At 41.6% G+C, this 26,615-nt stretch overlaps 1 protein-coding gene across 3 annotated transcripts in view; it reads right to left on the reverse strand.

Moving 5' to 3' along the window:
• CPQ (carboxypeptidase Q) overlaps positions 1-26,615 on the reverse strand; it is a 606,939-nt gene that overhangs the window by 388,177 nt on the left and 192,147 nt on the right. For all 3 annotated transcript variants that reach the window (XM_077270925.1, XM_077270926.1, XM_077270927.1), the window contains exon 4: positions 1,183-1,390. In XM_077270925.1, the coding sequence (XP_077127040.1) occupies positions 1,183-1,390 (208 nt within the window). The remainder of the gene's footprint in view (positions 1-1,182; positions 1,391-26,615) is intronic.

Consider the following 26,615-nt stretch of genomic DNA (forward strand, 5'->3'; position numbering starts at 1 on the left):
CTGCTGTAATTGGGGGAAGAAAGTTGTCATTATACTCAGTTTTGAACAGTTAAGAAAAAACGAGCTTTGGTCCTCCGATCACCCACCTCCTCCATACATCCATGGAAGGACATTTCCTAATATTCCCTCTTTTCTCTTCGGATCTGTATTTTTATTTTGTATATATTACTCCATGGTAGATGGCGTCAGGAAGGAATATTTCCCTTAATATTGAGCTATTAGTCTCTGCCCCACGGGGTTCTTGACTTCTTCTGAATTAACCCGTTTGGCTATAGGTTGAACACAATAGACTTAAAGCGGTTTTCCCATCTCTGAGATCCCGATATGTAGTAGGTGTAATAATAATAATATTAGCAAACACCTCCAATTAGAAATGTAGCATAGTTTTTAGTGATGAGCGAATATACTCGTTACTCGAGATTTCCCGAGCCCTCTCGGGTGACCTCCGAGTATTTTTTAGTGCTCAGAGATTTAGTTTTCTTCGCCTCAGCTGAATGATTGACATCTGTTAGCCAGCATAAGAACATGTGGGGGTTGCCTGGTTGCTAGGGAATCCCCACATGTACTTATGCTGGCTAACAGATGTAAATGGCAGCCTGCTAGATCAGAAGGAAACGTGATGTTAGCCTTATCTCAGGTTTAAATTCCAAATTAATATTGAATTAATGGAAACTATTCTTACATATAGAACAAAAAGGAGAAGACTATGCATAGACCTCATGCACATGATAGATCTGTGTGCACAGTGCCTGTATTGCACCACTATGTATCCAAATTATCCAATGCTGCCATATGGAGCTGGTGTACGCTCCTGTATTACAGAGATTTTCTTCGACAAAAAGAAGACAACCAGTGGTGTACCTACAATGAAGGCAGACCACACCGGTGAGGTGCCAAAATGGCGTTGAAACGTGGCTCCTATTCTTTCCCAATGACTCTGTATGAATCGGAGGTCTGTGGTTGTAAGACCCCAAACGCTATGAATATGTACATCTCAGGGGTTGTACAGAACTGTAAATGTAGCTGTCGGATATTTTATGTATCAGATATAATATCAAACTGAGGAGTTAAAAGTTGCATCCAAAATTTTGTTATCAGGCGAAAAATAAAACTTTTTCTGCAAAGAAGATGAGACCGCAGACCGCGAGATCCGACTTTTGTATTCCTCGCCTACTCACATACCTGCTCCGGATATTTGCTCCCAACAATTTCGGCCACTGTATTGAATGAATCGGCATCTGGATGCTGGACCGCTCCCATATGGAGACTGACAACAATTCTAACCCCGCGGGCGGCCAGTCGGGCCATGAGTTCAGCATCTTCAATTGTAATGCAGGCTGTGGGGATCTTCGGGACACCGCTCTCATAATCCTGCCATCCTGTGTGCGGGCTGCAAGAGAAATAGTGGTCTGCTCATCTGAATACATTTAACAACCACATGATATATATAATATTACAGGTAAGGCTGGTTTCACACTTGCGTTTTTGTCTGCAGCGTTTTTTGCACAAAAAACGCATGCGTTTTTCCCCCTATATTTAACATTGAAAACGCATGCGTTTTTTTTGTTTGCGTTTGGTCGCGTTTTCAAACGCATGCGTTTTTTTTTCTGCATGCGTTCATTTTCAAAAATGCAACCTGTAGTATTTTTTTGCGCGTTTTTTTTGCCGCGAAAAAACGCATGCGTTTTTTCGCGGCAAAAAAATGCATTGCTGTCTATGTAAACGCATGCGTTTTTAAGCACATGCGTTTGTTTGCGTTAAAAACGCATGCGTTTTTATAGAAAAAACCCAGAAAACAGACTGAAAAGCCACCCACCACCATCAAGGTGATAAAAGGGATCCAAACCCTAACCCTAACTCTACCCCTAACCTCACCCCTAACCGTTTAATGAACATTTTCTGACAGTCATAGTGCCACGTATTTAAGTGCCACGTATTTAAGTGCCACGTACCACGTATTTCAGTGTCACGTATTTCAGTGCCACGTACCACGTATTTCAGTGCCACGTATTTCAGTGCCACGTACCACGTATTTCAGTGCCACGTACCACGTATTTCAGTGCCACGTATTTCAGTGCCACGTACCACATATTTCAGTGCCACGTACCACGTATTTCAGTGCCACGTATCACGTATTTCAGTGCCACGTATCACGTATTTCAGTGCCACGTATTTCAGTGCCACGTATTTCAGTGCCACGTACCACGTATTTCAGTGCCACGTATTTCAGTGCCACGTACCACGTATTTCAGTGCCACGTATTTCAGTGCCACGTATTTCAGTGCCACGTACCACGTATTTCAGTGCCACGTACCACGTATTTCAGTGCCACGTACCACGTATTTCAGTGCCACGTATTTCAGTGCCACGTACCACGTATTTCAGTGCCACGTACTTCAGTGCCACGTATTTCAGTGCCACGTATTTCAGTTACGTTTAGGGGTTAGGGGTAGGGTTAGGGTTACGGTGACCAGGACATTCTTCTAATAAAAAGCTACCCCTAACCCTAACCCTAGTTAATTCTACTATTAGTGGATTTTCTAGTTGATTTTTTCATGGGGAAAAAAAAAACGCATGCGTCTAAAAAACGCGGCGTTTTGCCGCGATTACATGCGTTTTTTCACACATGCGTTTTTTAAAAAACGCATGCAGATAAAAACGCAAGTGTGAAACCAGCCTTACAGGTGCTACTGTTACAGGGTATGGGAAGTAGATTCTGTGATGGGCTGTTAATCCAGAAAATCTGAAATGATTGACATATTTGGAGTCTGGAAGGAATTTTTCCCTAAAAGGCAATCTGCCACTAGATTTTTGCCATCTAACACTGAGAACAGCATAAAGTAGAGACAGAGACCCTGATTCCAGTGAAGTATCATAGAATGTTAGCGTTGCATGGGACCTCCAGGGTCATCGTGTGCAACCCCCTGCTCAATGCACGATTCACTAAACCATCTCCGACAGATGTCTGTCCAGCCAGGGCTGTAATTAGTGTAGTTCTGATATAATCAATGTTTTATCAGCAGGAGATTATCACTAGAGGACTATTAAACCTACTGCCATATAGTCCTCCATATTCATGAGCTCTGTATAACCCCGCCCCCGCCACTGATTGGCAGCTTTCTGCGTACACTGCACATAGGCAGAAAGCAGCCAATCAGTTATGTGGGCGGGGTTATATAGAGCTCAGCATTTTAGAGCACTGCTAGATTGGCAGCAGATAAAAGAGGGATTTTATCAAAATGATATCAAGCCGCCCAATAAGTGACACATCACTGGAATCAGGGTCACTGCCCCGATATTATGTTGTTCTCAGATGGGATAGCAAAAACCCGGTGACAGATTTCCTCTAAGATGAGGCAATTAGCATCTGCCTCATGGGGCTTTTGCCTTCCTCTGGATGTGACATGTTAGGCTATAGGTTGAAATTGATGGACTTTTGTCTTTTTTCAACCTTGAAGCTATTAAACTATGAATAACAATACAACAGCAACACAATACAACTGCTACAATCTATCATCAAATATTCCGAAAATGATGACAAACTGGCAATTGCTTCTATTCTAGAACGGCAAGAAATAATCGGGAATCTTAAACACTCCCAAAAGAAAATAAAGCGGGAATAACCAATTTAGGAAATTACCGTATTTTTCGCTTTGTAAGACGCTCCGGATTATAAGACGCAGCCCACATTTTGAGGAGAAAAATAGGAAAAAACTTTTTTTTAATAAATTGAGGGGGCTTCTTATAATCCATGCGTCTTATTGCTTACCAGGGGTTGTGGCTGCGGTGGATCAGGGTCCCAGGGTCGTTGCTGGAGGCAGGAGTGGAGCATTGCTGCAGGCTGGGATGATGGGGTCTGCAGGGGGGCTTCGGTGCTGCATGGGGGCTGCTGTGCTGCAGGCTGGGATGAGGGGTGCTGCAGGGGGCTCTGGTGCTGCAGGGGGCTCTGGTGCTGCAGGGGGCTCTGGTACTACAGGGGGCTGTGGTGCTGCAGGGCTGTCTCCAGTGCTGCAGGGCTGTCTCCAGGGCTGTCTCCGGTGCTGCGGGGGGCTCTGGCAACATTTTGTGAAAGACCAGAGCCCCCAGCAGTTCGTCCATGCATTCCTGTATGACTGACTCCGGGAAAATGGCCGCCGGAATCTCGAGAGATGAGATCTCAGTGCTGAAATCTCATCGCCCGAGATTCCGGCGGCCATTTTCCAGGAGTTAGTCATACTAGAACGCATGGACGAACTGCCGGGGGGCTCTGGTCTTTCACAAAATGTCGCCAGAGCCCCCCGCAGCACCGGAGCCTCCAGCATCACCCGGGGCAGCAGCGGACAACCCCGGCAGTGGCGGCGGGTGACAGCGGCGGCGGGCGACAGCGGCGGTGGGCGGTAGCAGCGGCGGACACCCCCTCATCCCAGCCTGTAATGGTAAGCGGTATATCCGCTTTGTTAGACGCACCCACATTTCCCCCCCAAATTTGGGGGAAATAAAGTGCGTCTTACAAAGCGTAAAATACGGTATATGAAATTAAGACACCTTATTTTTAATATAAAGAATGGGTGAAAGCTGTAAATGGAAACAGAAAGAAAGATGAGACAGTAGAGTGACCCCAGGAGCAGCAAAAGGGACTTTTCCTCCTGTTATCACCCCTTTTAAAAATGAAGGGGGATATTTTGGCTCTCCTCTTACTCCTCTCCTTCTGTACGTTTTCTAATATTGTCCATCTTTTCAGAAAATTGTATAATCTCCCAAGATCTATAATTTAATAATGGACTAAAGGGCTTTTAAAGTAAAAGTAATAAAACGAGATATTATCACAAAGTAACTCGTGTATAATGAGTCATATATACATAATATAAAGGCAGGAAATCATCCTAAATAGGAAAAAAAATAAATATATATGGTGTAACGTAACAGGACAAACATCTATAGTCCTTTCTACATTTCCGAGTGACTCCATTAAGGAGACAAGAAAGAAATCAGCATAAAAGCGTTCATCCATAAGGACGTGAATCCTCACAAGATGAGCCGAGTAAAAAAAAACAACCAGAGCAGGCACTTTGTGACTTGATATTTAGTAAGCTAATTGAAGGCAGGCATTACTCTGGGAAAATTTCATTATAAAACAGTTTACTGTAGAAGAATCCTGACTGAGCTAATATATGCAATGTGCTCCTGCAAAATAATATCCCATTAAAGGAAAATTAATTGAAAAATTGTCAAGTTACAGAACATCACCAAACTACTTTCCCGTGCAGAGACTGTCTGACTTATACTGAGTGCATGTGATAGATTTAACCCTGACAAGGACAGTTTTCACATTTTTGACAAACTAAAAATAACCTATCATTTTTAAAAATCGTATTAGACCGCCATACCCATATATTTTCTGAAAGTAGACACCTGGCACTTTTCCAAGACGTTCAACGCCGGATCAAATAACGGAAGGAGAAAGAAGTTCTATTATGTGTATTTTTAAGATAAACATCAGTGAATCGCAGGAAGGGGATCATAACTGAACGTATCAGATCCTGGCAGTCCACCCCATCAACTGTGAATATTGAACAGAGCTGCACTGCTCTAAAGAATAGGAGTTAATACTCGGTACCTTGCAGTGACCGTCGGCAGAGCAAATAACAGAAGATGGGTAAGGGTATAGAGTGTCGAATTGGCTATTGAAAACTTATTCAAATATTACTATTTATTAGCCATGTAATGAGATGTCCCTGTGTATAATGCAACTCAGCAGAAGAAGAAGAGGACATAGCTGCTTCTACATGGTTAATCTGAGTCTTCCACTAGATATACTCATAGCCCAAAGGAAGAGGACATAGCTGCTTCTACATTGTTAATCTGAATCTACCACTAGATATACTCATAGCCCAAAGGAAGAGGACATAGCTGCTTCTACATTGTTAGTCTGAATCTCCCACTAGATATACTCATAGCCCAAAGGAAGAGGACATAGCTGCTTCTACATGGTTAATCTGAGTCTTCCACTAGATATACTCATAGCCCAAAGGAAGAGGACATAGCTGCTTCTACATTGTTAATCTGAATCTACCACTAGATATACTCTTAGCCCAAAGGAAGAGGACATAGCTGCTTCTACATTGTTAATCTGAATCTCCCACTAGATATACTCATAGCCCAAAGGATGAGGACATAGCTGTTTCTACATCGTTAATCTGAGTCTTCCACTAGATATACTCATAGTCCAAAGGAAGAGGACATAGCTGCTTCTACATTGTTAATCTGAATCTCCCACTAGATATACTCATAGCCTTTAGCAGACACAACAAACCCTTAGTTTTGCCTATATCTCTGATCATCTCCTCCCTAGTGTCACCTCTTAAGATTAGAATCTATCCTTTTTGATTTATTCTTTTTTATATGTTATTCATTGTTTGACTTCAGTTTATACTCACACAGACATCCTAGATGTCAGAATGTTCATACTTACCTGATGAATATTTGTTTCACTGACTGGTTTATCTCAGATGGGAAATTGGATACCATGCTGGGATATGGATCTGGGAGCATTTTTAACATTTCACACTCTGTAACTTATAGATGACAGATTTGACGAAATTGTTGTCCTATAATTTTTATCTTTATTTTACTTTTGTTTATGGAACATATGTATTTTACCACATGATCGTGACTCGGGTAGCACCCCATAGGCATTATTGTTATAGTCTGGCGTCTTTGTTGCAAATACTTCATGTGCAGCAAGATGGCTATGATTCACCAGCTACAAATTAGATTTTTATACTGACTGTCTTATGCATAGTTTAACAGAGGAGCTTTAGCTAAAGTCACACAACACCTGGAAGATGGCTAGCACCGAAACGCACGTTGGGGTGAAAGTCACTCTCACGGGAGGATTTGGCATAAATAATATACCTTTACTATTATCCCATTAATGGAAATTTCTATCTACATTTGCACACAACTCAACCTAGTCTGCTCTCTTTATATATACTTTTGATTCCGCTTATATAGCAAGTTTTGGGATATGTATTTTAAAAATAATTAATATGTAAATATTAGTTTTTTTATAATATGGACAATTTCACCTCCTGTGTCGTGTCGACCATTCCATTTGAGTGACTCACTGTTTCATTCTCTTTTTATTATGGCTGCATGTAATGTTGTTATGTAATAAAGACTGATGTTCTTTACCTCTCTATATACAGTACAGACCAAAAGTTTGGACACACCTTCGCATTTAAAGAATTTTCTGTATTTTCATGACTATGAAAATTGTACATTCACACTGAAGGCATCAAAACTATGAATAAACACATGTGGAATTATATACTTAACAAAAAAGTGTGAAACAACTGAAAATATGTCATATATTCTAGATTTTCCAAAGTAGCCTCCTTTTGCTTTGATGACTGCTTTGCACACTCTTGGCATTCTCTTGATGAGCTTCAAGAGGTAGTCACCGGGAATGGTCTTCCAACAATCTTGAAGGAGTTCCCAGAGATGCTTAGCACTTGTTGGCCCTTTTGCCTTCACTCTGCGGTCCAGCTCACCCCAAACCATCTCGATTGGGTTCAGGTCTGGAGACTGCGGAGGCCAGGTCATCTGGCGTAGCACCCCATCACTCTCCTTCTTGGTCAAATAGCCCTTACACAGCCTGGAGGTGTGTTTGGGGTCATTGTCCTGTTGAAAAATAAATGATGGTCCAACTAAACGCAAACCGGATGGAATAGCATGCCGCTGCAAGATGCTGTGGTAGCCATGCTGGTTCAATATGCCTTCAATTTTGAATAAATCTCCAACAGTATCACCAGCAAAGCACCCCCGCATCATCACACCTCCTCCTTGCTTCACGGTGGGAACCAGGCATGTAGAGTCCATCGTTTCACCTTTTCTGTGTTGCACAAAGACACGGTGGTTGGAACCAAAGATCTCAAATTTGGACTCATCAGACCAAAGCACAGATTTCCACTGGTCTAATGTCCATTCCTTGTGTTCTTTAGCCCAAACAAGTCTCTTCTGCTTGTTGCCTGTCCTTAGCAGTGGTTTCCTAGCAGCTATTTTACCATGAAGGCCTGCTGCACAAAGTTCCTGTTTCTACCAAGAGCTTAGCCTTAGAAGGATTCATAGTCAGTTTTAACAACGTGATGTCATAGATCTAATGGACAAGGGAAGAATTAACTGAGTAGAAAGGCAAAATGAGCAATTGTAAGTACACAGTGCTATATAATCTGATGACTGCAATATATTAACCCCTTTCTGACATGTGATGTACTATCCCGTCGAGGTGGGGTGGGCCCGTATAACCACTGACGGGATGGTACGTCATAGCGATCGGCCGCGCTCACAGGGGGAGCGCGGCCAATCGCAGCCGGGTGTCAGCTGACTATCGCAGTTGACATCCGGCACTATGTGCCAGGAGTGGTCACGGCACATTAACCCCCGGCACATTGCGATCAAACATGATCGCAGTGTTCCGACGGTATAGGGAAACATCGCGCAGGGAGGGGGCTCCCTGCGTGCTTCCCTGAGACCCCCGGAGCAACGCGATGTGATCGCGTTGCTCCGAGGGTCTCTTACCTCCTCCTCCCTGCAGCAGGCCCAGATCCAAAATGGCCGCAGGGCTGCATCCGGGTCCTGTAGGGAGGTGGCTTACCAGCGCTTGCTCAGAGCAAGCGCTGGTAAACCTGCAGGAGTGCACGTCAGATCGCTGATCTGACACAGTGCACAGCAAAGTGTCAGATCAGCGATCTTACACTATAACATGATGCACCCCCCCCCACCCCCCAGGGCAATGTTATAGTGTAAAAAAAAAAAATATTCACGTGTAAAAAAAAATTAAAAAAAATTCCTAAAATGTATATATTGAAAAAGGATTTTGTATCCGAAACATTGCCACGCCGTTCAGGCAATAAAGTCCACTTTTTTATTATTTTGTGTGCTGCTTTTCCTTTTTTTGTTTATATTATTTGGAGGTCATTGGACTACTGGCTGGGAGAGCTCTGCACTACGTTAAGGTATTTTTTTTGGATGCTGTTCCAATATTTGTTTATAAAATATATATGTATATATATATATTGCTCCTATAAATACATTTCTTTATCTAAATAAAAAAAACAATAAAAGTACACATATTTAGTATCGCCGCGTCCGTAACGACCCGACCTATAAAACTGTCCCACTAGTTAACCCCTTCAGTGAACACCGTAAAAAAAAAAAAAACGAGGCAAAAAACAACGCTTTATTATTACACCGCCAAACAAAAAGTGGAATAACATGCGATCAAAAAGACGGATATAAATAACCTTGGTACCGCCGAAAACATCATCTTGTCCCCCGCAAAAAACAAGCCCCCATACAGCATCATCAGCGAAAAAATAAAAAAGTTATAGTCCACAGAATAAAGCGATGCTAAAATAATTATTTTTTCTAAAAAACAGTTTTTATCGTATAAAAGCGGCAAAACATAAAAAAATGATATAAGTGAGGTATCGCTGTAATCGCACTGACCCGAAGAATAAAACTGCTTTATACATTTTACCAAATGCGGAACGGTATAAACGCCTCCCCCAAAACAAATTCATGAATAGCTGGTTTTTGGTCATTCTGCCTCACAAAAAATTGGAATAAAAAGCGATCAAAAATTGTCACATGCCCGAAAATGTTACCAATAAAAACGTCAACTCGTCCTGCAAAAAACAAGACCTCACATGACTCTGTGGACCAAAATATGGAAAAATTATAGCTCTCAAAATGTAACGCAAAAAATATTTTTTGCAATAAAAAGCGTATTTCAGTGTGTGACGGCTGCCAAGCATAACAATCCCCTAAAAAACCCGCTATAAAAGTAAATCAAACCCCCCTTCATCAGCCCCTTAGTTAGAGAAAAATTAAAAAATTTAAAAAACCTATTTATTTCCATTTTCCCATTAGGGTTAGGGTTAGGGTTAAGGCTACAGTTAGGGTTGGGGCTAAAATTAGGGGTAGGGTTGGGGCTAAAGTTAGGGTTAGGGTTTGGATTACATTTACGGTTGGGAACAGGGTTGGGATTAGGGTTAGGGGTGTGTAAGGGTTAGGGGTGTGGTTAGGGTTACCGTTGGGATTAGGGTTAGGGATGTGTTTGGATTAGGGTTTCAGTTATAATTGGGGGGTTTCCACTGTTTAGGCACATCAGGGGCTCTCCAAACGCGACATGGCGTCCGATCTCAATTCCAGCCAATTCTGCGTTGAAAAAGTAAAACAGTGCTCCTTCCCTTCCAAGCTCTCCCGTGCGCCCAAACAGGGATTTCCCCAACATATGGGGTATCAGCGTACTCTGGACACATTGGACAACAACTTTTGTTGTCCAATTTCTCCTGTTACCCTTGGGAAAATACAAAACTAGGGGCTAAAAAATAATTTTTGTGGAAAAAAAAGGATGTTTTATTTTCACGGCTCTCCATTATAAACTGTAGTGAAACACTTGGGCGTTCAAAGCTCTCACAACACATCTAGATAAGTTCCTTGGGGGGTCTAGTTTCCAATATGGGGTCACTTGTGGGGGGTTTCTACTGTTTAGGTACATTAGGGTCTCTGCAAACGCAATGTGACGCCTGCAGACAAATCCATCTAAGTCTGCATTCCAAATGACGCTCCTTCCCTTACGAGCTCTGCCATGCGCACAAACGGTGGTTCCCCCCACATATGGGGTATCAGCGTACTCAAGACAAATTGGACAACAACTTTTGGGGTCCAATTTCTTCTCTTACCCTTGGGAAAATAAAAAATTGGGGACGAAAAGATCATTTTTGTGAAAAAATATGATTTTTTATTTTTACGGCTCTGCATTATAAACTTCTGTGAAGCACTTGGTGGGTCAAAGTGCTCACTACACATCTAGATAAGTTCCTTATGGGGTCTACTTTCCAAAATGGTGTCACTTGTGGGGGGTTTCAATGTTTAGGCACATCAGGGGCTCTCCAAACGCAACATGGCGTCCCATCTCAATTCAAGTCAATTTTGCATTGAAAAGTCAAATGGCGCTCCTTCGCTTCTGAGCTCTGCCATGCGCCCAAACAGTGGTTTACCCCCACAAATGGGGTATTGGCGTACTCAGGACAAATTGTACAGCAACTTTTGGGGTCCATTTTCTCCTGTTACCCTTGGTAAAATAAAACAAATTGGAGCTGAAGTAAATTTTTAGTGAAAAAAAGTTAAATGTTCATTTTTATTTAAACATTCCAAAACTTCCTGTGAAACACCTGAAGGGTTAATAAACTTCTTGAATGTGGTTTTGAGGTCCTTGAGGGGTGCAGTTTTTAGAATGGTGTCACACTTGGCTATTTTCTATCATATAGATCCCTCAAAATGACTTCAAATGAAATGTGGTCCCTAAAAATAAATGGTGTTGTAAAAATGAGAAATTGCTGGTCAACTTTTAACCCTTATAACTCCCTAACAAAAAGAAAATTTTGTTCCAAAATTGTGCTGATGTAAAGTAGACAAGTGGGAAATGTTACTTATTAAGTATTTTGTGTGACATGTCTCTGTGATTTAATTGTATAAAAATTCAAATTTGGAAAATTGCGAAATCTTCAAAATTATCGCCAAATTTCCGTTTTTTTCACAAATAAACGCAGGTAATATCAAATAAATTTTACCACTATCATGAAGTACAATATGTCTCGAGAAAACAATGTCAGAATCACCGGGATCCGTTGCAGCGTTCCAGAGTTATAACCTCATAAAGGGACAGTGGTCAGAATTGTAAAAACTGGCCCGGTCATTAACGTACAAACCACCCTTGGGGCTTAAGGGGTTAGGAGGATGCAAACTTTGGAGGGAGTACTTCTTTAATATCCTTTGTTGAATCTGTTCATATGCATACATTTCTGAATATGGGTTTCACAAATGTTTGACATCATATAAAATTATTTCTACCCCCCCCCCAACCCTTTGTAACTTGCAAATGATTTGTCACAATAAAGTTTCACTGATACAACAACTTTTTCCTGCTGTGCATTCATTCTTCAGGTTTGTAACGCCAACATTAGACATCATAGACAATAGCATACGATGCAATCTGACAGCACTAGAGTCTATTTTGTGTCGGTTTTGATGTCATGCCATCGCTTCCCTTAGAAAATGTGTGTGAAGATTGCGCTCAGCAGAAAATATGTCTGAAGTGTTAATGACACAGTCTTGAGGCACAGAAGTAAACATTTCGGCTTGTGATCCAAAGAAAACATGATGGTTTTATCCTCTTTCTGAAGATTCTGTACAAAAGATTGAAAAATATTACCAGATGGCTCATTAAATTCTTCTGGAAGAGTCGTACATCCAGGTTGAGACTACAGATACTACAGATGATATCGATGACAGACGGCTGGCACATAGAGAAGGGCAATTTTCTGCAAACTAAAAGGAGGAATTCAAATTGCTGCGCCGTTCCCATTCACTATTCTACCTGAAATAAGGAACATCTAAAAAGGTCAGGAAAAAAAACCATACGCAAATCCATCAATCTGCAACAGGCGGAGGCCCCATTTTAATCTTGACATTTGTACATTCCATTTGTGCTTCCAAATAATTACAAGTAGGATTAGACTGGGATACAGGTCCATATGGCACCATATAGAGCTTTTCCTCGAGAACCATATGGTACATGTGGTCATGACATGAAAATCATAATGTAAAAGGCATAACAATCTAGGTTGGGTGACAAAAAAGGATTATGCCGCAACTGAATGCACATCTTCTATCTGACGCCTTGTGGGTGACGATTGATACCTTTCAGAGAAAAACACTTTTGGCCACAGATTTCTCTTCTGGCATCCTCACAAAAAAATGGCAATCATTTGTCTAACCAAACATCTCCTATTATTTTGTGACTGGACTTTTGTGACTTTCAGATGGAATGCATTCATGATTGGCGGTCCAAAAGATAGCAATTTATTAGCTCCAATGCTCTTACAGCAAAACTTTCTTTTTGGAGACCTAGGTAGAGGAACGTCTTCTATATGGTCATATATCTTAATGAATCATGTAGACAGGGTACTTATAACTAAAAAAAAATATATATATATGTGTCCTACAATTTCTACTGATTGTAAAAATACTCCATATGTGGCTGTACAGTACCGCTAAGCCACACGGTTAGACTCAGGAGGGAAGGAGCGCTATTTGCATCCTGTAGTGCAGATTTTGCTACAATAGTTTACAGACTCATCATGTGAGGCCACATCTAGAGTATGGAATCCAGTTTTGAGCTCCACATAAAAAATAAAGATATTCAGAAATTAAGAGTCAGTTCAAATGCGGGCAACTAGATTATTACAAGGGATGGAAGGTCTCTCATATGATGAGAGGTTGGAAAAGTTGGGCTTGTTTAGCTTAGAAAAAAGACCTCTAGGTGGGGATCTTATTTACATGTATAAATATATGTGTGGTCAGTACAAAGGACTGGCAAATAACTTATTCCATTCAAGGACCATACTTAGGAGAAGGAGTGCTCATTACGAGTGGAAGAAAGTCGATTCCGACAGCTAAATAGGAAAGGGTTCTTTACAGTTAGAGCAGTCAGAATGAGGAATGCCCGACCACAAGAGGTAGTAATGGCAGACACTATAACTTATAGCTTTTTAAAAAGGGCTGAATGATTTCCTCAATACAAAAAACATTGCGGGTTATAGTTAATTTAGTGACAAAATGAATAGTTGGTGGATAAAAGTTGAACTTGATGGACCTAGGTAATTTTTCAACCTATGTAACGATCAATGACTCTATAAACAGAAGACCTAAATGTTAGAAGAGCAGAAGAACCCCTCAAGTGACCCCATTTTGGAAATTATATCCCTTTGGGAATTTATCTACAGGTGTAGTGATGATTTTGAAGCCATGGGTGTTTTCCAGAGACAAGCAGCAGTGAATGTTGCTGAGTGAAAATTGCAAACTAACATTGTAATGACCAGTACGTTGTAGTGACCAGTATGTTGTAGTGCTCAGTACGTTGTGGTGCCCAGCTCATGCTTCTGGAGACATGTACCTGTAAATTAGGCAGGCTCTCATCGCTTCAGAAATGCCAAACATGTTGACACCAACAGTGGTTTAGAAAAACTGTGGTGCTTAGAAGTTAGGGGGGATTTGGGAGTGCAGAATTTGCTCAATTTCTTTTGTGGGGCGAGGAGTTATAGCGCTTTTCCAGAGCCTTTGTGCTACCAGAAACGTGGAACCACCCAATATTTCCATTAACAGAATCTTTTGCCGAGGCTTCCGTCTGAATAACGTTTTTCAGAGAATTACACGGAAACTCCGGTGTAAGCACACAGCGTAGAGCGCAGGATAAATGTGAGCTGAGCCTCACTGAGATCTTTGAGAGGTAGAATGAAAAAATTAACAGCAGGTGAAGAATTGGTTTTATTTATTTTTGACGCCATTCCTCGTGCGGAATAAGCGACTAGACAATTTTATTCCTCGGGTTGGTGCCATTACAGCGATACCAGATTTATATCAGGTTTTTATGTTTGGCTGCTGTCACACACTAATTAACACTTTTTATTGCAAAAACATTGCCATATTTTGATAGCTATAATTTTTCCATATTTCATCTGACAGAGTCATGTGAGGGCTTGTTTTTTGCGGGACGATGAGTTGATGTTTCTAATGGCACCATTTTCGGGCACATGACATCTTTTGATCACTTATTCCAATTATTGGGAGGCAGAATGAATAAAAAAACAGTAATTCAGTAATTCTTGGGGGGGTTTTCATGCTGTTCCGCGTGTGGTAAAATTATAAGGCAGCTTTATTCTTTCGGTCAGTAGGATTACAGCTTTGCCACTTTTACACAAAAACTATTTTGTAGAAAAAAATAATTATTTCTGCATCGCTTTATACTGAGAGCTATAACTTTTTTAGTTTTTGGCTGATGGAGCTGCATGGCAGCTTGCTCTTTGCGGGACAAGACGTTTTCAGCTATACCATTTTTATTTACAATTGTCTTTTTGATCGCGCTTTATTCCCTTTTTTGTTCGGCAGTATAATGAAAAAACATAGTTTTTTGTCTCACTTTTTATTTACTTTTTTTAAGGTGATCACTGAAGGGTTATATAGGTCGGGTCGTTCCGGACGCAGCGATACCAAATGTGCATAATTTTTTTTTTCATAAAAAATATTTATTTATGGGTACAATATACTTTTATTTTTTAATATGTTGTGATTTTCAAAAAAATATATTTACAATTTTTTTATCCTTACTTGACTTTTTTACTTAGTCCCACTATGGGACTTTCACTTTTCAGCACTCTGATTGTACTTAAAATGCACTACGCATGATCTAACCAGCGCAGCGATCGGCCCCTTGCAATGATGATGCGGGGACGCCAATGGGAGGGCAGTGAGAGCCCCCTCTCTCTGCCTGTCTTCTAAATGCTGGGATTGATATTAATTGCAGCATATAGAGGGTTAAATTGCAGTGAGTGCCGGGTATCAGCTGTCATGTCAGCTGAACACCTGGTGGCGACTGTGTGTGCGCAGCTCCTGTGGCGCAAAATCGCCTGGTCATATGCATACATCAAAGGTCGGGAAGTACTTCCCAGCCTGGATGTATGGATACATCCAAGGATGTAAAGGAGTTAAAGCATTTTTTTTTTCCAAAGGGGGTGTACTCACTTATGCTAAGCACTGTATCGTATACAAAAATAACTCTGACAATAGGTACAACTGATATATATACAACATTGGAGTCACTGGTGCTAATGTACAAAACACAGAACATCTGTAACAGCTCTAGATAGCTGAGATTTCTGCCCAAGGCACTGAAAAAAAGTTATATAAATAAAACTATAAAATTCTATGCTCACATATAAAAAGTGGGAGAAGGAGTAGGACAGAATTTCTCAATGGAACTTAAAGGGAATCTGTCACCCCAAAATTTGCCTATAAGCTAAGGCCACCGGCATCAGGGGCTTATCTACAGCATTCTGTAATGCAGTAGAAAAGCCTCCGATGTAACCTGTAAGATAAAAAAAACAGGTTATATTATACTCACCCAGGGGCGGTCCCGGTCCGGTGGGTGTCGCGGTGCGGGTCCAGCGCCTCCCATTTTCATGTGATGACGTCCTCTTCTATTCTTCCTGCCGCGGCTGCTGCACAGGCGTACTTTGCCCTGTTGAGGGCAGAGCAAAGTATTGTAGTGCGCAGGTGCTGGGCCTCTCTGACCTTTCCCAGCGCCTGCGCACTGCAGTACTTTGCTCTGCCCTCAACAGGGCAGACAAAGTACGCCTGCGCCGGAGCTGAGGCAGGAAGAAAAGAAGAGGATGTCATCATATGAAGATGGGAGGCGCTGGACCCGGACCGCGACACCCACCGGTCCGGACCGGGACCGCCCCTGGGTGAGTATAATATTACGTGTTTTTCTTATCTTGCAAGTTACATCAGCATTACAGAATGCTGTAGATAAGCCCCTGATGGCGGTAGCCTTAGCTTATAGGCACATTTTGGGGTAACAGATTCCCTTTAAACAAGCCTATATACCCATAACCTGACTACGGAATCAGTTCACTAACTGGTCAATGCTTATCTGCTGCCATGTTACCACATTTTATCACGTTGCGAACCTGACGTGCTCTCGTTGATAACGCACTGAAAGTTAAAATCCAGGACTCTCTACTAGCTTCTACGATGTCATGCTTTGTACAAAAAGTACATATGGACACAATTTACCAACGCGTTTCAGAAGATTCATCTTCCTTTGTCAGGAATGAGAGGTGTCCAGAGAATGGCTGTTTAACTTGAAAACAGGCTTCTCTGGATGCATATGGGCACACTTTTTTTTTTTAATGCGTTTCAGATGATTCAGCCCCGTTCATCAGGTATGAGGAGCGTCTAAATAATTTGTGTTTAAATAAAAGACTAGGCTTCAATTTAAACAGCTATTATCCAAACGCTCTTGAACCCTGACAAAGGAGGACAAATCTTCTGAAATGCGTTGGAAAAAGTGGGTCCGTATGTACTTTCCATATGTGGGACAGACATCTGTCTGAGATGCATTGAGCAGAGGGTTGGACAAGATGACCCTAGAGGTCCCTTCCAAGTCGAATATTTTATAATATAGCTTGATATCACAAAACAGTGAGTCCTGTGCTTTCACTTTTCGAGCAACCTTGTCACCCAGAGGGCCTCCGTTCAGAGGATGAGGAGACACTAGGATTTGTCACACTTTGAGCAGACCTATCTGAATTATAAATCATAATATACCCCTCTCAAACATTTGGACACTGACCCCAGATGAGCGCATTTAGTGCTTTATTTACCATAATTCTACTATGTTGCCGGTATCGAGAGAATTCTATCAAACTTCACATTCAGTTTTAACTGTGTGGGCGCATTTAGTAATATTGCAGCGGATGAACATTGGGGCCAGTTTATTAGTCAGCTGGTTTTGTTCCATTTAGTTGGTTTATTCTGTTGAAATACTGGGTCCAATTAATACTCCCAATTCTATCATGAGAGTGCAGATTTTTTTTTTAAGTATTTATACTATTTTTAATTTTCATCGAAGGCAATTTACTCCCCAAAAAAGTCAGGACAGTGCATTCATTATTTACTGGTGTTTTTTTTTTTATAGTCTCTGTAAAATAACTTTTTCTTAAAAATCTCTCCTAAACTTAGACTGATTCTGTCTCTAACAACCGGTTCCTGCGTTTTCATTGGCTTAAAGTGTTTTTCTGGCACAGCATTAGAGATAATGAACTTCACATGCACATTTGATACCAGTTAGCGCATTTTATGGACTATGGAGCCAAGCCTCTAAATATGTTTTAATTCCTAAAAGAACATGTCCAGGCCGTGTTTTATTTGCAAAGAAAATATAGCAACTTTCCTGGAAGTTCCAAACGTAAAACACGTAAAATGCTAAGCAAAGGGCTCTGTTTTTAAAAATAAAAGGCACTAAAGTGAACAAAGGATTAAAGCTTTAGGGCTCCTGCATAGAGCCATATCACAGATATTTGGATCCACGATGTGGAGTCTACAGCCCAGTATGAATCTATACTCTACCTCCATTGCCTCTGATATTACATAGAGTTCTTTATCCATATGAACCTAATAGAAAAAAAGTATTTCCATATTAGAGACTTACCAATTGCTTTCACACTGAGGGGCTAAGTCATTAAAAATGGCATTTAACATGTTGGAGAATGATGCTCCGAATTCATTAAGAGTCAGGTACCAGAGTAGCATTTAAGGAGTAAATAACGCCAGTGCTTTTAATGAATTTGATAAGCGGGAATAGCCACACCCAGTCCTGCCTCCGCGCCTCCCAAGCTCCACCCATTTTGGTACAGCCGCTTCAGATTGACAAAATTTGCAAGCTTCAAAAAACAAAGAGACAGCGCCACAATGGATGGTGACCTTTATCAAGGTCTGTTGACCGAAACGTTGCTACAGGAGGCAGAATAAATGTAAGCTCCTATTTTTTCACCATCCATTGTGGTGCTGTCTTTTTGTTTTTTTGGTCTTGGTACTGTCCAGGATGGGCTCCCTGGTTTTGGACGTGCGCCCTTGTGTCCACTGAGACCTCCAATCTATATATATAAGCGTGCAGTTTTGACTTTCTTTTGTTTTGACTCTGAAAATTTGCAAACTTGTCCTGCAACTCTGTGTTATGCAAAAAATTTGTGACTTTTCAAAGGAATTTAGAACATTTTTCTAGCGTAAAAGCATTGATGAATCACCTGCAACTCTCCAATGGAATGACAGGATCTGTGTGCCACTGAGCTCAGGCGTCTAGTACAATGACGTATGTGGAATCTATATTGGCCACGATTAATCAAAGCAATTTCGCCAGAATTTTGACTTCTGTTTTGAAAAGTGCAAAAATTCTGAACAAGTCGGAGTTGCACCAAAAATGTTGCAACTCTTGGCGTTTTCACACCAGTTTTTCGGGAATCGGGGTGAGACGCTACAGCTAGGTTCATTCATGACGAGCTGTGGTGTTCCCTATGCCAGAAATTTTAGTCTATTCAGTGACTGAAGGAAGATTTCTGATCAGGTTCATGGAGGCACTCGCCACTTGTGAAATGCTCCCAATTCATCAGGAGGTGGCGAGCTCCACATAATGACTCAGAAATGTCTGACTCCAACATGACTCGTCATCAAGACCAGCGATGATAATCTGATAAACTGCACCAGTGACAAGCTCAGCTCAAGTGCCTTACCGGAGACGGCATTCTGCTATGGAACCATTATCAAGTAGTGTTTGCTGGTTTTCTGGATGTAAAACTGTTGAAATGTCAACATTTTCTACTGACATTGTTATTGGGTAAAAAAGTTGTAACTTTTGACATTTTTTATGTCGGCACTTACCATTTCTTCTTTTTTCATTGGGCATAGCTGTGCTGAGAGAGGCATGGCCTACAAATTTATCATAATTCATGGCAAAAAAAAAAATTGCATACATTACAACATAAATTTACTCCAGTTTCTGTTCTGGTGGTGGCGAGTGACACACAACTCCTGATGAATTTGGCACATCTTTCTCCAGTGTTTTGTACATATGAATCTTGGCCTTAATCTTGATCTGCCCCATGTCTGAAGAATTTGCATAATCATTTATTGCAATTTCATTTGATGCCTCAAGTTTTTCTTTTGAAAAAAAAAAAACACATTTATTCTGGAAATTAATTTCTGTGGACCGTTGGTGAAACCATAAATTGACAGCTTTAAAGGCTATGGACATCTTTACAATGAAAAAAAAAAAGTTTTTTTTAGATATATGCTAGTGGTTACCTAAATTGTACTGAGTTTAAGTCTACAATTCCAATATGCAGTTACAGTCTTATGCTATCTGTAGATTTTTCTCTTGTGGGAGTGTTCCTCCCAGTAATACAGGCTGGATGTGAGGTCTATGTGTATTCAGGATGCTGCTCATCTCTCTGCACAGCTTCTATGCTGCACTTATTTCCTTCTTTTGTGCTTTCCTTTTTTTCTATTAATCATTTTCTCTACACTCTCTGAGAGACTTTCTCTCCTCTCCACAAGGAGGTACAGCTGAGAAGAGAAAGAATCAAGAGCTCTAAAGGACTTGTAACATTTTTGTATAGCACTCAGCTAAATAAAGGACTTATCGGCAACATGCCAAAGCAATATGGTAGAACATTTTAACATTTTCTATGAAGACTATATAGAAAATTATTTAACTTCTTATTTAAAAAACAAATGAATTAAAAATAAAAATTGTGCATAGGCTTTACATTAGGAATATGAATGAAACTAGTATTGTATATCTGAGACAGCGATCAGTTTATCTTAGAACTATAGTAAGAAATACTGTAGGAGAGAAAAGCGCAAATAGGGTCTTATCCGAATCTTTACTTTAGAGCGTGGAAACTCATCAGAGTTGACATCTGCTGCAGATCCACTGGTCAAAGGATCCGATGACCAAAGAACGTAGTATAAAAATGGAGAAATTTGTGGATATCACCAGCGCTGCTGTACAAATCACCTGAAGAAGAAGTCATAATGACTTTGAAACGCGCTGAGTCAGTGAATAAACCGTCAATTCTTTCTTACAACCGTGTGGATCGTGATTTGTACAGCAGCGCAGGTGATATCCACAAATTTCTCCAGTTTGATACTATTTCATAACTATGAAATATTCAGTCACCATTCTTATGTTAAAATTAAAAATAAAAAGGTGCGTAGAAGGGATTTGGAGCAGTCTCAACATAAATACTTCCAGCCGTTATTTCAGATTTGTAGCTGTCATAAAGAGTATGAGGTTCAGCATGTATCTTCATCATGCTTTGATAAAGCCAGGATATTGTTTGCATTTTTTTTAAACTACCAACATATGAAAACGAGTCCACCACGTTTTACCCAGAGGCTTCACCCAGAGCATGGTGGCTCAGTGGTTAGCCCTGTGTGGTAGCTCAGTGGATAGCACTGTATGGTGACTCGAAGGTTAGCATTGTATGGTAGCTAAGTGATTAGCACTGTATGGTAGCTCAGTGGTTGCACTGTATTGTGGCTCAGTGGTTAGCACTGTATGGTGGCTCAGTGGTTAGCACTGTATTGTGGCTCAGTGGTTAGCACTGTATTGTGGCTCAGTGGTTAGCACTGTATGGTAGCTCATTGGTTAGCACTGTACGGTAGTTCAGTGGTTAGGACTGTATGATAGCTCAGTGGTTAGGACAGTATGATAGCTTAGTGGTTAGAACTGTATGGTAGCTCAGTGGTTAGCACTGTATGGTAGCTCAGTGGTTAGCACTGTATGGTGAGTCAGTGGCTAGCACTGTATTGAAGCTCAGTGGTTAGCACTGTATGGTGGCTCAGTGGTTAGCACTGTATGGTGGCTCAGTGGTTAGCACTGTATGGTGGCTCAGTGGTTAGCACTGTATGGTGGCTCAGTGGTTAGCACTGTATGGTGGCTCAGTGGTTAGCATTGTATGGTAGTTAAATGGTTGGCACTGTATTGAAGCTCAGAGGTTAGCACTGTATGGTGGCTCAGTGGTTAGCACTGTATTGAAGCTCAGTGGTTAGCACTGTATGGTGAGTCAGTGGTTGTCACTGTATGGTAGCTCAGTGGTTAGCATTGTATGGTACCTCAGTGCAGTGGTTAGCACTGTATGGTAGCTCAGTTGTAGGCACTGTATGGTAGCTCAGTTGTAGGCACTGTATGGTAGCTCAGTGGTTAGCACTGTATGATAGCTCAGTGATTGGCACTGCATGGTGGCTCAGTGGTTGGCACTGTGTTGAAGCTCAGTGGTTAGCACTGTATGGTAGCTCAGTGGTTAGCACTGTATGGTAGCACAGTGGTTAGCACTGTATGGTAGCTCAGTGGTTAGCACTGTATGGTAGCTCAGTGGTTAGCACTGTATAGTGGCTCAGTGGTTGGCACTGTATGGTAGCACAGTGGTTAGCACTGTATGGTAGCTCAGTGGTTAGACCTGTATGGTAGCTCAGTGGTTAGCACTGTACAGTAGCTCATTGGTTAGCACTGTATGGTAGCTCAGTGGTTAGCACTGTATGGTAGCTCAGTGGTTAGCACTGTATGGTGGCTCAGTGGTTGGCACTGTGTTGAAGCTCAGTGGTTAGCACTGTATGGTGGCTCAGTGGTTGGCAATGTGTTGAAGCTCAGTGGTTAGCACTGAATGGTAGCTCAGTGGTTAGCACTGTACGGTGGCTCAGTGGTTGGCACTGTGTTGAAGCTCAGTGGTTAGCACTGTATGGTGGCTCAGTGGTTGGCAATGTGTTGAAGCTCAGTGGTTAGCACTGAATGGTAGCTCAGTGGTTAGCACTGTACGGTGGCTCAGTGGTTGGCACTGTGTTGAAGCTCAGTGGTTAGCACTGTATGGTGGCTCAGTGGTTGGCAATGTGTTGAAGCTCAGTGGTTAGCACTGAATGGTAGCTCAGTGGTTAGCACTGTACGGTGGCTCAGTGGTTGGCACTTTTGCCTTGCAGCGCTGGAGTCCTGGGTTCAAATCCCACCAAGGACAACATCTGCAGGAGTTTGTATGTTCTCCCCGTGTTTGCGTGGGTTTCCTCCGGGTTCTCCGGTTTCCTCTCACCCTCCACAGAGATACTGATAGGGGATTTAGATTGTGAGCCCCAGTGGGGACAGTGATGATGTCTGTAAAGCACTGGGGAATTAATGATGCTATGTAAATAAGCAAGAAAAGTACATACAGCTTCAGTGCATATACACTATAGTTGAGAAAGACCCCTTTGGCGTAATACTTAGTCTCTGACACATGCTGGGGTGTACATTACGATAAATTTGCCGGTCATGCCCCCTTCCATACAGCTCAGCCTCCTTTTCAGAAATTGAGTGAAGCTGGATGGATCTGGTGTAAATGCACCAAACGTTGCAATTTTGGGTGCAACTAAGAGTTGGGCAAAAATCTTTTCAAACAGTTTTACGCCAGAATTCCAGCGAAATTTGTTTGTTGTTGTCTACGTACCGAGTAGTGAACTGAAAGCGGGATCATGCTGCAATCACAGAAGTCAGTGATTAAAGTGAGTGTGGCTTCGGAAAGTGAATGTTATGTTACAGACATTATTTACACATTTTTATATTTATTTTTGATTTATCTATATTTAAAAAAAAATTCTGCAATTTCCACACAAGCCACTAGGCCTAATGTCAGACTCCTACTTACTTCTTGTTTTGAACATGGACATTCGCAGCAATAGAAGGGTATAGAAACTGTATCGGAACAAGCTCTAATCTGGGAAAAGGAATGGTGGATCCTGAGTTATCTACTGTATACAGATGTTACCTGTCATGGTGATGGTGTCAGTGATGATAATGAGACTTCTGAAAAGTCATCGGTGCAAATAGGTAGGCGCTGCTGAACTCACTGATTGGCTGCAGCTCTGTTGATTTGATGTTGCGCCGACAGCATGGCAGCCAATATGTGAGTTCAGCAGTCTACACAGGCAGACCCACTGAGCTCACTAGCAAAGTGACATCAGTGCTGTAGCCAATGCCAAACACCGGGAACAGCGGCGGGGACTCACCGGTGGTCCATGGGAAGGGGAGGAGAGCGCAGTTTGTTGTTTTACAAGAAAAAAGGAATCCAGGGTAGAAGCTTAAAAGGAATCACTATATTCTTGCTATCTAATCTGAAAGCAACATAATGTACGGAAAGAAACCCTGATTCCAGTGATGTGTCACGCCCCCACCAGTGATTGGAACAGTGTATACAAAAAGCTGCCAATCGGTGGTGGGGGCGGGGTTATACAGAGCTCAGCATTCAGAGAACTGCTAGATCTGCAGCAGAGAAAATAGCTTTTATTCGAAGCGACACATTGCTGGAATCAGAGTCTATGCCTTACCATCAGGCTGCTCTCAGATAGGGTAACAAAAAACCTGGTGATAGATTGCCTTTAATTGAAAAAGGGACAACCCCTTTAATTTCAACTCTCATCTATTATCTCACTGACTCGAAGTGTTAAAATAAACGCACAATACTGGATATTTGTCCACTAAGGCGGTTAAAGTTGGAGTCAATGAAAAGACGTGATTTTTTTTTACACAAATATTGATAGAAGATTTATCTTCTGTCATCCGTGGAACGTTGGCTTAAATCACAATTATAAAATCCTAATTGCGAGCCGGGGATGAATAACTGCTCCATCAAACACATCCATGGCCTAAAATAAATCCTCACGTTTTAATGACTTGAACGGTGCACAGTACGAACATAAAAAGCATTTTCAGAATTTCATCATGTTTGAGCGTCAGCCATGAAAATAAGAGTTTAATTCGCACCTACACGGCTCAGGCCGGTAAGAGGGGCTGGGGGCCACATCAGGAAGACTGAGGACCTCGTAAGGAGACACAGTTCTCCGAAGTCAACCATTACTATTATATGAAGGCCACTGACCTCAGGGGTTCGGAGAAAGATGTGGCAGGTCTTCTGCACCTGTTGCTTCTGCAAGAGACCGGCCATTGGAAGAGGCGACCCAAGTGTGTCAAGCACTTAAAGGGGTTGTCCGGCCTCTACGCAACATTTTAAAGTGGTAGGGAAGGATTAAAAATAATAAAACAAGCCATCCTCCCCTGTTCTCACCTCCTTGGATCGAAGGCAGGCCACCTTGGATCCAAGGACAGCCCATTCTATGGTCTCCTGACCGCCAAGGAATGTGATTGACAGCAGCGTTTAGGTGACTTGGAACAGCATGTCATTGGACGTGACCACCGGAGCGGCCCCCATTGGATCTATGGGGGTTAGAGGAGGTAGTATGACTTATTTTTACTGTTTTAAGCCATTTCAACCGCTTTAACGCTTCTTTCTTCTCTTAAATTTTCTCTATTCCAAGTGGAACATTCCTTCAAAGAGGTCCTCGATCTCAATCCTATTTCTTCAAGTCTAGAATAGTTATTATATAATGTTTTTCTACTGTACGGTGCATAAATAACTCTTCCTGATACTGTATACTCCTATTCCATCCACAGTCGAAGATAACATGAAATTTCTCCATTGATTAACATTGGCTAAAAAAGTCCGCTGATGCAAAATATAGCATCTTTGTGATACATTGTTGCCAATTTATATATTATTTGGTTTATTTTTACTATGCTAGCGTAGAAGTAATCTCTTTTCACCTAGAAAATATCAAAAAGCCGTTATTGGCTGCATTTTGGCACTGTTCTTGCCATTATTGGGGCAGAGTTATTGAGGAATATTTGATACAAACATCTGGGAATGCAAACTTCAAAAGAAGTAGGAAGAAACTTATTTCCCATGGACATGCTTTTGATCATTTAATATTATTTCTTTGGAGAAACCCTTTAAAATGGTTTTCTAAGCTCAGAAACAAACTTTAACCGATGTAGTAAATGTAAGTTTGCAATACACTTCTGTGCTGCTTCCTATTTCTGATCGCGGGTCACCTATTAAACAGGGCGGCGGAGTCAGAAGAAATATTCCCACACCAACTCTGGCTTCAAAATAAAAGTATTATATATTATTTATTATTATTACTATATGGTTTAAATAAATTTAACACAGGAAATGCAATATTTCTTGGATATTTACTTTTATAGGAATTTAGAAAAGTTGAGAAATTTTGGAGTGTAGAGTTGGAATCGGAACGTTTGGATCACTAACTCCTCCGCCTGTAGTAGATCCATCCCATAATGTCTTATGTTTGAACGAACGAGACATGATAATTGATGTTTAAGGCCTCTTTCACACTTCCGTTTTTTGCTATCAGTCACAATCCATTGTTTTCAGAAAAAAACAGATCCAGCAAATGTTTCTGCTGGATCCGTTTTTTCCCATAGACTTGTATTAGCGATGGATTGTGACGGATGGCCTTCCATTTCGTCCGTTGTGCACTGGATCCGTCGTAAAATCGCTGTCCGTCGGGCAGCGTCTAGGAGGAGGAGTATAGAGAATTGTCTGTTAGCTTTGGCTGTAAGTAAGTCATTAGTAATTTTGGTCAGGGCAGTCTCAGTGGAGTGGTGGGGACGGAAGCCAGATTGTAGGTTGTCGAAGAGAGAGTTAGATGCAAAGTGAGAGGAAAGTTCAGCATGGACGTGCTGCTCAAGGAGTTTGGAGGCAAATGGGAGCAAAGATATGGGGCGATAGCTGGACATAGCGCTCGGGTCAAGGGAAGGCTTTTTGAGGATAGGTGTGATTGTGGCATGTTTGAAGGCAGAGGGGAAGGTACCAGAAGTTAGCAAAAGGTTGAAGAGATGGGTTAGGGATGGGATTAGTGTGGTGGTAAGGTTGGGGAGGAGGTGGGATGGGATGGGGTCAAGTGCACAAGTGGTGAGGTGTGATTTGGCGAGAAGATGAGCAAGCTCCCCTTCGGAGATTTTGGAGAGTGAAGTTATAGGGTTTGGGCATTGGTCTCTCATACAGAGGGGTTGTGGTGGTTGGACAACAAAGACTTGCCTTGTTTGGTCTATCTTATTTTTGAAGGGCGTGGCAAAGTCCTCAGCAATGATTAGGGAACTCGGAGGGGGCAGTTGTGGGCGGAGGAGGGAGTTAAAAGTGTTGAACAACTGTTTGGGGTTGTGGGATAAGGAAGATACGAGGGTTGTGAAGTAGGCCTGTTTAGCAGAGGTGAGAGCTGATTTGAATGCCAGTGTTGCTTGTTTGAGTGCAGTAAAATCATCTTGTGAATGCGTTTTCTTCCAACGC

Source organism: Ranitomeya variabilis, chromosome 6 (assembly GCF_051348905.1).
Source record: "Ranitomeya variabilis isolate aRanVar5 chromosome 6, aRanVar5.hap1, whole genome shotgun sequence".
In the NCBI taxonomy this organism is placed as follows: Eukaryota; Metazoa; Chordata; class Amphibia; order Anura; family Dendrobatidae; genus Ranitomeya; species Ranitomeya variabilis.